Source organism: Arachis ipaensis, chromosome B10, assembly GCF_000816755.2.
Source record: "Arachis ipaensis cultivar K30076 chromosome B10, Araip1.1, whole genome shotgun sequence".
Classification (NCBI taxonomy): domain Eukaryota; kingdom Viridiplantae; phylum Streptophyta; class Magnoliopsida; order Fabales; family Fabaceae; genus Arachis; species Arachis ipaensis.
Window position 1 is genome coordinate 9,921,642 of NC_029794.2, and position 14,331 is coordinate 9,935,972.

A 14,331-nucleotide genomic window follows, 5' to 3' on the forward strand; every position below is an offset into this window, starting at 1 on the left:
TGTTTTTAACTAATATTATTCAAATAATATTTATTTTATCAAAATCAAATTTGGTATAGAATTACCAAACATAAATCATGTTGACACAAATTCATTCCTACCCAAAATCAATTCTATAAAATTCAAGGTTTTGAAAATCGAACTGGACCGTCCAATTCAACTGGATTAATCGAGAACCGATTACCTGGTCGGTCCAATTGACCCTTAGAACCGTCCTACAAAAAATTGATAATAAACCGATGGTTAACCGATAAATTGGACGAACTGGTCGAGTTTTTAATGGTACCGGTTTTTTATTGTTGGTCTGAAACAGCATTGTTTTGATGCATAGGAAAAAAAAAAGAAAAATAAAAATCTATTACCGAGCATCTGAACTATAATTCTAAAAACCGAATTGGATAAGCCAATTCAACTAGATTAACCGAAAATCGATCACCAGACCGACCCAATTGATCTCATAAATCGCATGGCAAAAAATCGATTAAAAAATCGGTCGAATCAACGGTTAACAAATAAACTGTCAAAACCGACCCGTTCTTTAGAGGTTTTTGGTTCGGTATCACTCTTAAAACGGCGCCGTTTTACATTTTATAAAAAACAAAAAACCCTACATCTACCCATGACCCCCAATGCAGCCCAGTCACACTCCCACCTCTCTCCTATCTGAACTTTTGAAATTGAAAGAACAAACTCAAGAAAGAACGCTAGCCACCCAGTCCCGCCGCCCGCAGCCACCGCAGCCACCGCAGCCACCGCAGCCACCAAGCCCCCGCAGCCCCGTTGCGTGTATAGGCATCGCGTGTAGAAGCTCTGTCACCGTCGCAAGAGCTGTGTCGCCGTCGTAGGAAGCTCCGTCGCCATCTTAGGAAGCTGTGTCGTCGTCGTAGGAAGCTCCCTCGCCGTCGGGCGGAAGCTCTGTGGCCGTTGCCGTCTCCTCTGTTCGAGCGCTCTCTCTCTCTCTCTCTTATCGCCGGTGTCGCCGCTCCTCTGTCGTCGCCGTCACTCCCCTTCATCCTTGCCGCCGGTAAGCAGTGTGACTTGGAATCATTTTTTCTGGTTTTAGTGTTTTACTGTTGTTTGAAACTGAGTTGCTGAGTAGCTAGATTTTGTTTACTGAGTTAATTTTGTTCAATGATTTCTGTTTGCTGGATTTTGTTAACTCATGATTTTTGTTTGCTTGAGTTAATTTTGTTCATGATGACTTAATTTTGTTCATGATTCTCTATGCTGCTTTTACTCTCATTGTTTTCAAGCTATTTCATATGTGCACATTGTTGTTTAGAAGTGGACATTGTTCATATAATCCGTTGTTCTTTTTTATTTTTTTTATTGGGAAGGAAATGTTGTTCAAAATTTGGAGCAAACAACAAAATGTGTATTCTTTTAAAATTTACATGAGATTTGGTAGCTCATGAGAATCTAGATAAATGTGAAAACTGCTTTAACTCATGGTTTTCATCTTTCTTCACTGCATTCTCAGTTATTTAGTGATGTTTCCTTTGTGTGTGTTTTTTCTTCCATATGCTTACTAATAAAATTTATCTCTTATATGTTTTGGGATTTATTAATTTGCTTAATATCTTAACATGGTTACCAATAATTTTCAGTGAGGATAGACGACTAAGATGGCTTTTCAGCAATTTTTGAGGAGGAAACGCCAATCTCACTCTCATGTAAGCATTATCCCTGCCTTTCTGGTTTTTTTGTATTATAAGGAGTATTTACTTTTGGATCTGTGTTGCCTGTGACTTCAAATGAAGACCCTTTGGTGAAAGATGCACTTGAGAATGGGAAAATGGTTTTATCTCTTACCTCCGAGTTTAGAATTAATAGCAGTATCTTTTTGTTTCCTCAAATTCTTTCACTACTTGTTGGAAATGTATCACTTTGCGTTAATCCTATTTGATTGAAACGCTTGGATTCTATTCAAATAGGACTGCCTCATTTGTGAAAAGCAACTGCACTTGGGCTTTCATATACTAATGCTAGTTTATTATACACTGATAATGCTATGTTTTCATATCTTAATAGTTAATAGTGAGTGAAATAACAAAATTTGTTTCATTCAATAATAGTTATTATGTGAAACTATAAAATTTTAAATTTTAATAGGTTAAAAATTATTAAATTTAAATATTTGAAATTATATATAAAATTTTTAATAATTTTATTTAATATTTAATCAAATCAGTTGAACTCTGGTTAAACCCCGGTCAAATCATTGAACCAGTGAACCAGTAGTCTTATAGGTTCATTGACCGGTCCGGTTCTCTCAACCTTGGTCTGAACCCACATAGCCTCAGCCCCTTTTGTTTAGTCCCTCACCTCACCACACCTCAACCCTAATTTCCTCTTCCAATCTTCCTCCTACTCCAATGAAGAGCAGCCGCCACCATCACCGCTATCCACTCCTCACTGTGGGTCGTCGGTGTGTCTCCCCTCCTCACCCTGTTCCTCATCGTTTCTGGCTGTCACCTCTTCTCTGCTTCCGTCAGTCTTCTTGACTTCATCGCTGGCACTAGAATTGAGGAAATCACAGGTTGTATGATCTTCTGCCTTCATATGTTAATATGTTATGATTTTGTTCAAGTGAATTTTCTAGAGGAATAATTCTCCCCATTGATTTTGAATATTGCTATGATGGAATAGCCTTGCATCCTACCTTTTCACTGAACACTTATCTTTTGATTTTTCTATTTCTTTGAACTCAATATTACGTAACATGGAACTACCTTCTATGGACCTAAGTTTTTTAATTAATTTCTACCTTTTGTAGTTGCAGTTTGTATCAAGCTGTCCAAATATTGTTTCACAAAGGCTTACATGGAGAAAGGCCTTCGGCAAAAAGTTGAAACAAAGCAAAGGTAGCACATGCAACCGAAAATGGACATAGACTATCAGGTTCTATCTGAATACTTCACTCGGTTTTCTGAAAGTTATTTTTCTATAAAATAAATAGAAAACTAAGCTATGAAAATTTAGAACTAATATGCTGTGTTAGCAAAGACACCTTTATAAGAGGCGTTTTCAGTATTGGAGAGTTAATTCGCATATCCGATTAGTGCCTTCTACATGGAAATTACGATCTCGTTCAGCGTCTTTAGCGGTAAAGGTGCCACCCGGTTCAGTGCATCCTAGTCAACAATGCTAAAAAAAAGATACAGTTGCCACCATGGCAAAAAGAGCTGCTGAGCAGTATATTTCAAAAGGATGACAATTTGATAAATAATTTGCAAAATTTAAAAATATTATAGCTGATGACAGACATGAAAAATATTTTGATTGACAAATTTTTGTTTAGGTATCATAAAGGAGCCTAACCTAAGGAAAGGAAACAAAAACAATCACAAACACAAGTACAACTACTAACTAGTTCATTATCACGTTAGAAGGAAGTGAAATGTAAAACTCATTAACATCATCAGTCAAGAAAGGGGCGAGTTCCCCAAGAGCATCAGAAAGTGGAATTCTGAGGTAACTCCAAGCTTGATCTCCCATAGTCTTTTTTGCATTTGATCTATCCTTCTGAGAATAGGGTTTTGATTCAATCTGCACCCCAAATGGGAGTTCAACAAAACCATACAATCAATACATAACATTTACAATATTTCTTTTGCGATGCTGACCCTAGTAGTAATAGAAAGAGGAACAACATTTGGATTGAAATTTTGGCTTGAAAAACAACATACAAAGTTAGCTCTATGATACACATAAGCATTTTTAATGAGATTCTTATGCAGTGTTTAGTTCCAATGATCCAGCCATAAGTCAATATCTTGTTTTAAAATAATTATTATTGTATACGTGTGAAAAGTCCTTGATCTCACTCATCAAAGGCAAAAGAAGTGAGTAAAAGCACCACTGAAAATAACTATTTATAATTTTCATTCAATAAATGATCACAAAATAAAAAAGAATTCACAACTACTCAAAAATAATTCAATAAATTACCAAACAATCATAAGAACGAGAACAAAAAGTTTTGTTCAGAAGCATGGGTGGATATATAATGTATTCTTTTCAATTAACTTTGAAACAAATCATCTCACCTTGTTTGCCAAGAAGACTTTCACTTTGAATTTCACTGAAAAGCTTTCATGCTTTCTCATTCATATTTCTATGAAAAAGAGCCATAATTATTGGATTATATCTGTCAAAATTTGGAAGGTCACCATTGCCTTCATCTTAGAAATTAAGGCTATTGCTTCATCAAATAAACCCCTCTTTGGTAAGCCCATATATCATAATATTATAAATATCAATATTACAACAATTTCTGGCCAAAAGATCTTAAAAAAAATTCTCTTGCATCCCTTCCTCTTCCACATTTTTCACAAACCATTCAAAGAAGTACTGCATATGGACGGATATGGAGTAATCTGTTATTATAAACTCGTGAACAGGACGATGGTTTATGCAAAAAAACATAGTATGCAACAAGTGATTAAAAATCTCATCAAGAAGAGCTTTGACTGATGAAATCCCTGATTTGCATACATCACAAACATCACAAATTAAGGAATTGTACGTTACAATATCAGGAGCTACACCTTTAGTTCAGATCTCATTAAAAGATACTAATGGCTTTATCTATCTTTTTGTTTGTTACTGCAATAGTCATTAATCATAATGTGACAATTCTAAAGATCGGGTGCCATTCTGTCAAACTAACTTTTCTGTCTCATTAGCTTTCTTAATTAGAAAGTAACCATCAATTAATACACTATAAATCACAACATTAGGAATATAGTATTGTTTCAACATCATACTAAGTATTTTTTGAACTTGTCCATCTCTTCCTCTTCTACACAAAGCATTGAATTAATATACTTAATCTATATTCATTTGGTTTGATGCTGTCTTTCATCATTTTTCTTAACAATTTATTCTAATTGATTAACATCATTCTTAAATAAAGGAGGAATAAATGAACACATTAGAAAAAATTTCCCATGCAGTCATTCTTGAAATCAAATCTTTGGCCTTCTCAACAAGCCTATCAACAACGGTGCTGTATATTATTAAGTTGGGCTTAGTTGGTTTCTGTTCTAGTATTTGCAGCACTTCAATAGCTTTCCTATCCGATCTTTCTCACAAATCCTCTTGATTAATGTCTCATAAGTGACTTGGTTAAAGTTGAAATCCCATGGCATCTACCTTATGGAAGCATTGGAGCTTCATGTTAAGTTAGATGCCATGTGATTTCAGCTTAACAAAATCCCTTATTGGACGTTAATCAAGAAAATTTGTGAGGAAGATCGAATAGAAGAAGTTTTTGAAGTGCTGCAAATACTAGAGTAGAAACCAACTAAAGCCCATTAATAATCTACAGTATCGTTGTTGATGCATTATGCAAAATTGGGCTCGCAACCGAAGATTTTGATTTCAAGAATGATTGCACGTAGAATTTCTCCCAATATGTTCATTTATTCTTCTTTGATTTACGGATACTGTGGTGTTAATAAATCAGAAGCAGTTGTTAAATTGTTGAGAAAAATGATGAAAGGCAGCATCAAGCCAAATGAATATACATTAAGTATATTAATGGACGCAGAAGAGGAAGAGTTGGAGAAGCTCAAAAAGTATTTAGTATGATGTTGAAATAAGGCTATATGCCTAATGTTGTGATTTATAGTGTATTAATTGATGACTACTTTTTAATTAAGGAAGTGAATGAGGCAGAAAAGTTATTTGACAGGATGATCAGAGAAGGTTTAGCGTCCGATGTTCAGAGTTGCAACATTATGATTAATGGCTATTGCAGGAACAAAAAGATAGACTAAGCCATTAGTCTCTTTAAAAAGATGCTTACCAAAGGTGTAGCTCTTGATATTGTAAATAATTCCTTAATTTGTGGTTTATGCAAATTAGGGATGTTTTCATCAGTCAAAACTATTCTTGATGAGATGAAAGAAAGGGGACAATATAGATGCTTTTTGCATAAACCAGCTTCTGATGAAGCAATTGTATTATTTCGCAAAGTTTATAATAACAAATAGATTACTTCATATCTGTCCATGTGCAGTACTCTTCTTGATGAGATGGAAGAAAGGGATGCAAGAGAGTTTTTTGAGGGTCTTTTGGCCAAGAATTGTAATATTGATATCTATAATATTATGATACATGAGCTTATCAAAAAGGGGTTTATTGATGAAGTAATGGCCTTAGTTTCTAAGATGAAAGGCAATAGTTACCTTCCAAATTTTGATAGTTATAATCCAATAATTATGATTCTTTTTCATAGAAATATGAACAAGGAAGCATGGAAGCTTCTGCGTGAAATTCAGGATTTAGGTCTTCTTAACAAGAAGGTGAGATGATTTGTTTCAAAGTTAATTAAAAAGAATACATTATATATCCACCCGACCAAAACTTTTTGTTTTCGTTCTTGTTTAGGATTCCAAGATTATGACTCCCCATGGGTGGGACAGATTCTTGGATGGGAAACCTGAATATGATTGTTTGGTAATTTATTGAATTCATTATGAGTAATTGTGAATTATTTTTTATTTTGTGATCATTGTTTGGATGAAAATTATAAAATAGTTATTTTTTAGCGGTGCTTTTACTCACTTCTTTTTACCTTTGATGAGATCAAGGGTCGTTTCACACGCATAAAATACTAATTATTTTAAGGTTTAATTACTTTGTTCGTCCCTATCGTTTCGCGAAATTTTCAATTAAGTCCCTATATTTTTTTTTTCTTTTAATTGGGTCCCTGCACCAAACTTTTTTTTTTCAATTAGGCCCCTCTTGGTAGTAATTGGCTTAATTGTATAAGAACCCAACTAAAAAAAATAATTGGTGTAGAGACTCAAATAAAAGGAAAAAAAATTGGTGTAAGGACTCAATTAAAAAAAAATATATATAGGGACCTAATTAAAAATTTTGCAAAACTATAGGGACCAACAGAGTAATTAAACCTTATTTTCTCATGACTTGATAATTGGAACTAAACACTGCATAAGAATCCCATTAAAAGTGCTTATGTGTATCATATAGCTACCTTTGTAGGGTGTTTTTCAAGTCAGAGTTTCAATCCAAATGTTATTCTTTTTCTATTGATACTGATGGGCAGCATCGCCAAAGGAAGTATTGTGAATGCTATGTTTTGATCGTATGGTTTTGTTGAACTCCCAGTGCAGATTGAATCAAAACCTTATTCTATAGATCAAAATACGAAAGAGACCATGGGAGATCAAATTTGTACATACTTAGATAGAAACAAAGCTTGGAGTAACCTCAGGGATTCCACTTTTTGGATGTTGCTCCTGGAGAACTCGCCCATTTCTTGACTGATGATGTTAATAAGTTTTACATTTCACTTTCTCCTAAAGTGACAATGAACTAGTTAGTGGCTGTACTTTGTTTGTTATTGTTTTTGTTTCCTTTCCTTGGGTTAGACCCCTTTATGATACCTAAACAAAAATTTGTCAATCAAAACATTTTTCATGTCTGTCATCAACTATAATATTTTTAAGTTTTATAAATTATTTATCAAATTGTTATTCTGTTACTATCTTTTTGTCATGGTGGCAACTGTATCCTTTCCTTGGCATTGTTGACTAGGATGCACTGAACTGGGTGGCGCCTTTACCACTAAAGACGTTGAACGGGATCGTACTTTCCATGTAGAAGGCACTAACCGGATATGCGAATTAACTCTCCAATACTGAAAACGCATCTCACAAAGGTATCTTTGCTAATGCACCACATTAGTACTAAATTTTCATAGCTTAGTTTTCTATTTATTTTAGAAGAAGTCTAGGGGGCTAGCAACTTTTGTGTTTTGTGGCCAGCACTTAACCATCAAAAGAAAAGTGAGTGATTTCCCACCATTTGATGTAATCTCAAACCATTAAAAACACTATTGATGGTTACAAAACACAAAAATTGTTGGCCCCTAACACTCTTCTTTATTTTATAGAAAAATAACTTTCAGATAGAACCTGATAGTCTATGTCTATTTTCGGTTGCATGCGCTCGCTTTGCTTTTGTTTCATTCGTTTCAACTTTTTGCCGAAAGCCTTTCTCGATATAAGCCTTTGTGAAACAATACTTAGACAGCTTGATACAAACTGCAACTACAAAATGTAGAAATTAATTAAAAAACTTAGGTCCATAGAAGGTAGTTCCATGTTACGTAATCTTGAGTTCAAAGAAATAGAAAAATCAAAAGATAAGTGAAAAGGTAGGATGCAAGGCTATTCCATCATAGCAATATTAAAAATCAATAAGGAGAATTTTTCCTCTAGAAAATTCACTCGAACGAAAGTCATAACATATGAAGGCAGAAGATCATACAACCCGTGATTTTCTCAATTCAAGTGCCAGCAATGAAGTCAGGAAGCTGAAAGGGTTGTTTCTCAGTTACCTCTTCTGGTTTTGTAAGTTCCTTTGTCCTGCCAAACTTTTTTCCTGAAACATCAAATATACAAATTGAAAGGAAAGAAAAGTTAATGTGATGTAATGCTTTTTAAATTCATACCCAGTGTACCAAGGAACCATGTCCAAAAATGTTAATGGGTTTCATCTGCTTCTTCTTCATCTTCCCATATTCTTTAACAGATAGTCAGGTGGGTGAGAGCCGCATATATAATTAATACTTTTTATAGCTAACGTTAAAAAATATAAACAAATAAATTAACTAAACAAATATATTCTACCTCTTTTCAACAGAAATTATTGATTACATATTCTCTACATAACTATTGATCGATTAGATTTTTTATTAAACCTTCTTAGTGATTTCAAATGGTACAATCTTCTTGGCAGTTTTCCACCACAGATTCCTGACCTCAGAAACATGAAGTATGTACACCTTAAAATGTTTCATTAGTTATTCTATGCTAAAATATAGTTACTTTAACTTCTTGTCTTCTTAATTTAAATGAAAAAAAAATTCTATTGATACTGCTGGGCGATGCCGATGGCTTCATAATTATATTTTTACAACCTTGAGGTCGTTCTGAGTATTTGTGAGTTCGTTCTGATTTTGTGATTATTTATTGAATGAAAATTACAAAATAGAGTTATTTTTTTGTGGTACTTTTTGACTCACTTTTTTTACCTTCCATGAGTGAGATCAAGGGCTTCTTCACACGCATAAAATACTAATTAATTTAAAACAGGATTTTGACTCATGGCTTGATCATTGGAACTAAACACTGCATAAGAATCTCATTAAAAGTGTTTATGTAATGATTGCATTGTTTTGTTGAACTCCCACTTGGGACTTTGTGGATGCTGCTCCTGGAGAACTCTCTCCTTTCCTGACTGATGATGTTAATGAATTTCATTTTATACTTTCATTTAAACTTCACTTTATACTTTCATTTAAACTCTAATTTGACAAACGCCAATTTAAACAGGAGGTTGAAGGGTGAACAATGGAGTCAAAGTCTACAGATTGTAATTGTTTCCGGTTTTCACGAACCTCACTGGTTATTAGTGTGGCCATCGGTCCAATTGACTAAGAGATTAGTTTCGATTAGTTTATGAGGTCTCTATTTTCCTTTTGAGATTTTTGAGTCACCATATTAGTGTGGTCATCGATCCTATTTGATGGTCTAAGTTTTGAGATAGTGTCAAGTGTTATTGTATAGCTTTAAGGGTATGTGTAGTTGGAGGAATTATAAATAATTCTTAGGAATTTTAAGATGGGAATATCATATTCTCATATTTGTTTCAAAATTTGAGGTTCAAAATTTGAAAAGCTGGCAATTAAAATACCATCATTTCAATTTTCACCTTCTCCTTGGATATCTTAGGGGAATGGAATCTTTGTAACAAAGACATACTTGAACCACACACACCCTAAGAGCCATTTTTGGACCTATTTGTTCTCCATTGCTTCCCTTGTCTTCGGAAACACTATATTCTCAAAAAATCATAAGTTGTCAAATCATATTCACAAAACCTTATTTTATTAATTATATTTGGTACTGCTAATATATAAACTACTTATAGTTAAAGCTACCTTTATAGTAGTTTATACACTATGTAAAACGTTAACAAGTTTCTCTGGGATTTTATAAAATAATAATTGGAACCCAACTTCCTGTTTTTGCTTAATGATTTCTTCAGATTTTGTATAATTTGAAGGTACTTAATTGCCCACTGCCCTTCAATCTCATTAGAAACACATACTGTATATCGTCTTGCTACACTTTCAACTTGTAGCATGACGATGAAGATTCTATTGATCTGGTATTTTTGTTTCCTCTCAAGGTGTTGGTATTGTCTTGTGTTTTTTACTCCTCCTAATCCTATCTGTAGCAATGTTAATTTCCACAATTTGGGAAAGATAGAGAAACACGGCAATACTTAAGTAATGGTATTGCAATTATCCAAAGTACTCAGCAACCACTAGAGTCTGCTGCCTAGCTTGGATTGTCTTTTTCTTTTTTTATGATATGAGGGGCCATAGGCCCAAAGAAAGAAAAAAAAAACAAAAGAAAACAAAGAAAGCACACTTAGGGCCTGGAGATACGTGGAAGTATTACCCCTCTTCCATCTTCACGCACAAAGCCTTTCACTTAGACAAGACAAGACCAGGATCAATTTCAGTGCCGATTCTCGCCAATCTGTCCGCCACTTTATTACCTTCTGAGTATGTGGCTGAAGCAAATTTGCCAATTCTTCTTCTTCCAATTTGCAATTAAACGTACCAAAGGATTGGGATGGTTACGGAATTCTCGCTGATTATTGATAAGGGCTATAACAGCAGCGGCATCGCTATATATAATGATTTCCCTCATTCCCATAGTCCAAGCAAGGTTGAGGCCGTCATGAATTCCCCAAAAATATCTCTCCAGGTCCTTAGCCGGGGTTATGTGATGGCACATTGGCACCCACATCACCACTTCTATTTTGCTATTAGATCCAATAGGACATCCTCCTGAAAGAATCAATATAATGTGTAAAACAAAAATTACAAAGGCCCAATGAAAGAAGCCAACAACCAAAACGTATCTGAAAATACCACTATTCAAGGTATCGTAAATACACAACAGCAAATTCAAATTAGTAGTAAATACCTACAGTTAAAATAATGTCCTCAAAGGATTTAGGTTTTGTGTATCAGGGACAATTCCATTTAAATCTATAATCTTGTAATAGAATCAAATAGGCTAAGAGGATTCAAGTTGAGTACGGACCATCTTCAGAGAAGACTTGCGGATTAACTTCATTCGTGCTCCAGCTGACTTCACATGATGGATGACAACTCTCATTAATCACCTTAAGTTTTTTTCTTCATATTAAGATCTCAATCATTCATATATCATTTATCCTAGGCTTCAATTATAATTGAACACCAAGTTAAACCTTGAACACTTGTATTATGTGTGGTCAAGTTTGTTAGGCTAACCCGGGGGTGGAGTGTCGTTGACAAGTGGATAGTGCATTCATCAATTCATTATATGAAGCAAGATCAGGTATGAATCCCCTATCCAACATCTCATTCACCACTGACTCTCCCTCTATTTTCCGGCCCTCTCCTGTGTATCCATTAACCAAAATTTTATATGTCATGTCGTCTGGTTCCAAACCCTTGCTCGAAGCAAGTAATCTTAATTTATTTGCTTCCTCTGTTCTTCCCACTTTGCAAATATCCTGAAGCACAAAATTAAAAGTCATAACATCCAGTATCATACCCTCTTTAAGCATCTTTTCCACTAATCTCCAAGCTTCTTTAGTCTTCCTCGATCTTCTCAACCCATCAATCATCACAATGCAAGCAATCAAGCTAGGCACACATCCTTTCTCCCACAACTCATAAATTAGCCTCAATGCTCTATCAGCATCTCCATTCCCACACAGAGCATCCACCAAATCAAAATAATCATACCCTTTAGGCAAAACGCCCTTTCTGGAGAAATCAACTAACATCTCACAAGCCTGCAAAACCTTTCCTTTCTCGCAAAGTCCTCGAACCAGAATCTCACAAGTGACATTGGAGAACTCGCACCCCAAATAAATCATCTCATGAGCCATCCCAATCCCTTCTTCAACCTTCCCCTCCCTAAACATCCCCTTAATCAAAGTGTTGAAAGTAACCACATTTGGCTCACACCCCATCTTTCTCATCTCCTTGAACATCTCCAATGCCAACCCAAACTTCAAATTCCTACAATAACCACTGATCAAGATGTTAAAAGTGAACAAATCAGGCCTAATCCTAACCCTAACAATCTCATCATAAAACTCCAGAGCCCTATCAAGCATGCCCCATTTCACAAATCCATGAATTATGATATTACAAACTGCAACATTAGGCCTACCGTCGATCAACCTGCACATGGAACGGAACGAGGAGACAGCTTCGTCCAATTTGCCAGCTTTGCAGTAAGCGTGGATGGCGAAGCGGAAGATGGATTCGGTGTGGGGGCAGGAGAAGATGGAGTCGGAGCAGGGGCAAGGGTTGGAGGCAATGAAATCAAGGAGGATGTGGAGGTGGTGGAAGCGGTGGGAGAGAGCTAGGGTTTGGGCCATCCAATGGAAAGTGGAGTGGTTGTGGCGGAAAGAGTCGACAAAGGAGGCCCAGGTGAAGACGTGGAAGTCGTAGTGGGAAAAGGAAGGGTGGTGGTGGAGCTTGGATTTGAGGAAATGGAGGAGGGATTCTGGGGTGAAAGGTGGGGAAAGATGGGTCTTGAGAAAGTTGAGGAGGCGGTGGTATTGGGAGTTGGGGATTGGGGTCACTGTGAGTGTTGGTGGTGGCGGAGGGAGGGAGGGATCTGGCGGCGGAGATGGGAGAGGAGGGTTTGGAAGAGGAGAGAGTGGGTGCGGCGACGGTAGGTGTAGTGGTGTTGCTATTGGTCTGAGCATTTTCTTCAACCCCATTCCTCAACTGTGCATACTACTTCCTCTGCTTCTTCCCTGAGCCTGAAAGCTGCATCCAAAAGGTGGGAAGAAGAATAACTGAATAAGTGTGCATATAATATAATAATATAATTGATACATGAATATATTCCAACTCATAGTTATCAAAACCAAATCAGTAATCAACCTGGTTGATCCGGTCACAATTAAATATAAATATAAAATTACAAAAAATAAGCTTAAAATTAAAAAAGCATGTCTTCACACACACATTAATAACAAACAAGTATTAATTCTTAAACATAACTAATGATGTAAAAATAGAAAATAAATTAGTCACTAGTACAAAATACTTTCTCAATTTCAATGAAGAGAGCAAAACATAACACAATAACTAAATCAAGTCCAAGGAGTGATCTCAAAATCGGCATCTATATCTTTATCGGACAAATTTGGAGCTTGACCAACATTGCCTTCATTTTGATTTGCATCTATATCTTCCATAGCATTCTTACCAACTAATTAAAAACTAAATTCAACTAATTATACCAAATTAATACTGCCTGTGTAAGAATCAACTCAATCAATACTAAAAATCAAATCTATTCTTACAGCAACATTCAGCTCATTGATAACTTTCAGCAACAAATTCAACTATGATCATTTTCAGCAACAAAAAGTTTAGCTCCAAACATTATTTACAGTAGCAAAAAATTTAGCTAAGTGATTATTTCAGCAAGACTGCAACAAATTCAAGGTTCAGTGATAATCAGCAACAAATTCAACTTAGAGATGATTTTCATCAACCAAAAAATTAGCCCAGTGATATTTTCAGCAACAAATTCAACATTCAGTAACAAATTCAACTTACAACAACAAATTCAACAATTCCTAATTCAGTCATGATTTACAGCAACATTTAGATCAACAACAAGGCAAATTAATTGATTTTAGCAATTCAGCAACATCTCAAAATACAGGGAGAAGGAAAATCTGGAAGAGAGAGAACGGGGACTCACCAACGGTCCACGGTCCACGGCGATGACGACGAACAGAAACCAGAAGACGACGACCTCACGGAACGCGACGAAGCAAGCCACGATCCCACGAGTTGCCTCTGCCGCCGGCGACGATGAGCCCAGGGACGAGACTCGAGTGAGATGACGAGGAAGGCCGCGAGACGTCGGCAAGATGAACAACGAGACGCCGGCGAGTGTGACTGAGACGAGACTCGAGTGAGATTGAAAGAGACTCTAGTGGGCTAGGCAGTGAGAGAGGAGAGAATTTTGAGTCTGAGAACCGAGGGAGACAGAGCCACAGAGGTTCCGAGTGTTAGGGTAAGCTCACAATGATTCCAACCCTGTTTAAGCTCAATTATTTTTGGAATTCTTGGTAATAAGTATAAATGAATTTTTTGTATATATTTTCAACGCATTTTTAACTTTATTATTTAATTTTTATTTTTAATTAATGTTTTTGTTTTTGTTTTTATTTTTATTTTTAGAGTAT

General features: G+C 35.7%; 1 protein-coding gene and 1 long non-coding RNA gene across 9 annotated transcripts; one reads left to right on the forward strand and one right to left on the reverse strand.

The window, feature by feature from the left end:
* Positions 639–9,836, forward strand: LOC110268144. Of its 5 annotated transcripts, none has more exons than XR_002356226.1 (5): positions 639–1,024; positions 1,608–1,673; positions 2,192–2,539; positions 2,777–6,465; positions 7,032–9,836. It is a non-coding gene; the product is annotated as an uncharacterized LOC110268144 (long non-coding RNA). The 5 variants fall into 5 exon arrangements; XR_002356227.1 differs by having other exon boundaries at positions 2,783–6,465; XR_002356228.1 differs by lacking the exon at positions 2,192–2,539 and having other exon boundaries at positions 7,032–8,387; positions 9,372–9,836.
* Positions 10,308–14,208, reverse strand: LOC107623532 (pentatricopeptide repeat-containing protein At2g36240). 4 transcript variants are annotated; one of them, XR_002356224.1, is made up of 3 exons: positions 13,842–14,208; positions 11,160–12,892; positions 10,308–10,900 (listed from the first exon to the last, which is right to left on the reverse strand). XR_002356224.1 is itself a non-coding variant. In XM_021114031.1 (2 exons), the coding sequence occupies exon 2, from the start codon at positions 12,841–12,843 to the stop codon at positions 11,362–11,364; it is 1,482 nt and encodes a 493-aa protein (XP_020969690.1). In that variant the 5' UTR covers positions 12,844–12,892; positions 13,842–14,208; the 3' UTR covers positions 10,955–11,361. The 4 variants fall into 4 exon arrangements, 1 of the variants encoding a protein (XP_020969690.1); XR_002356222.1 differs by having other exon boundaries at positions 11,044–12,892; XR_002356223.1 differs by having other exon boundaries at positions 11,040–12,892.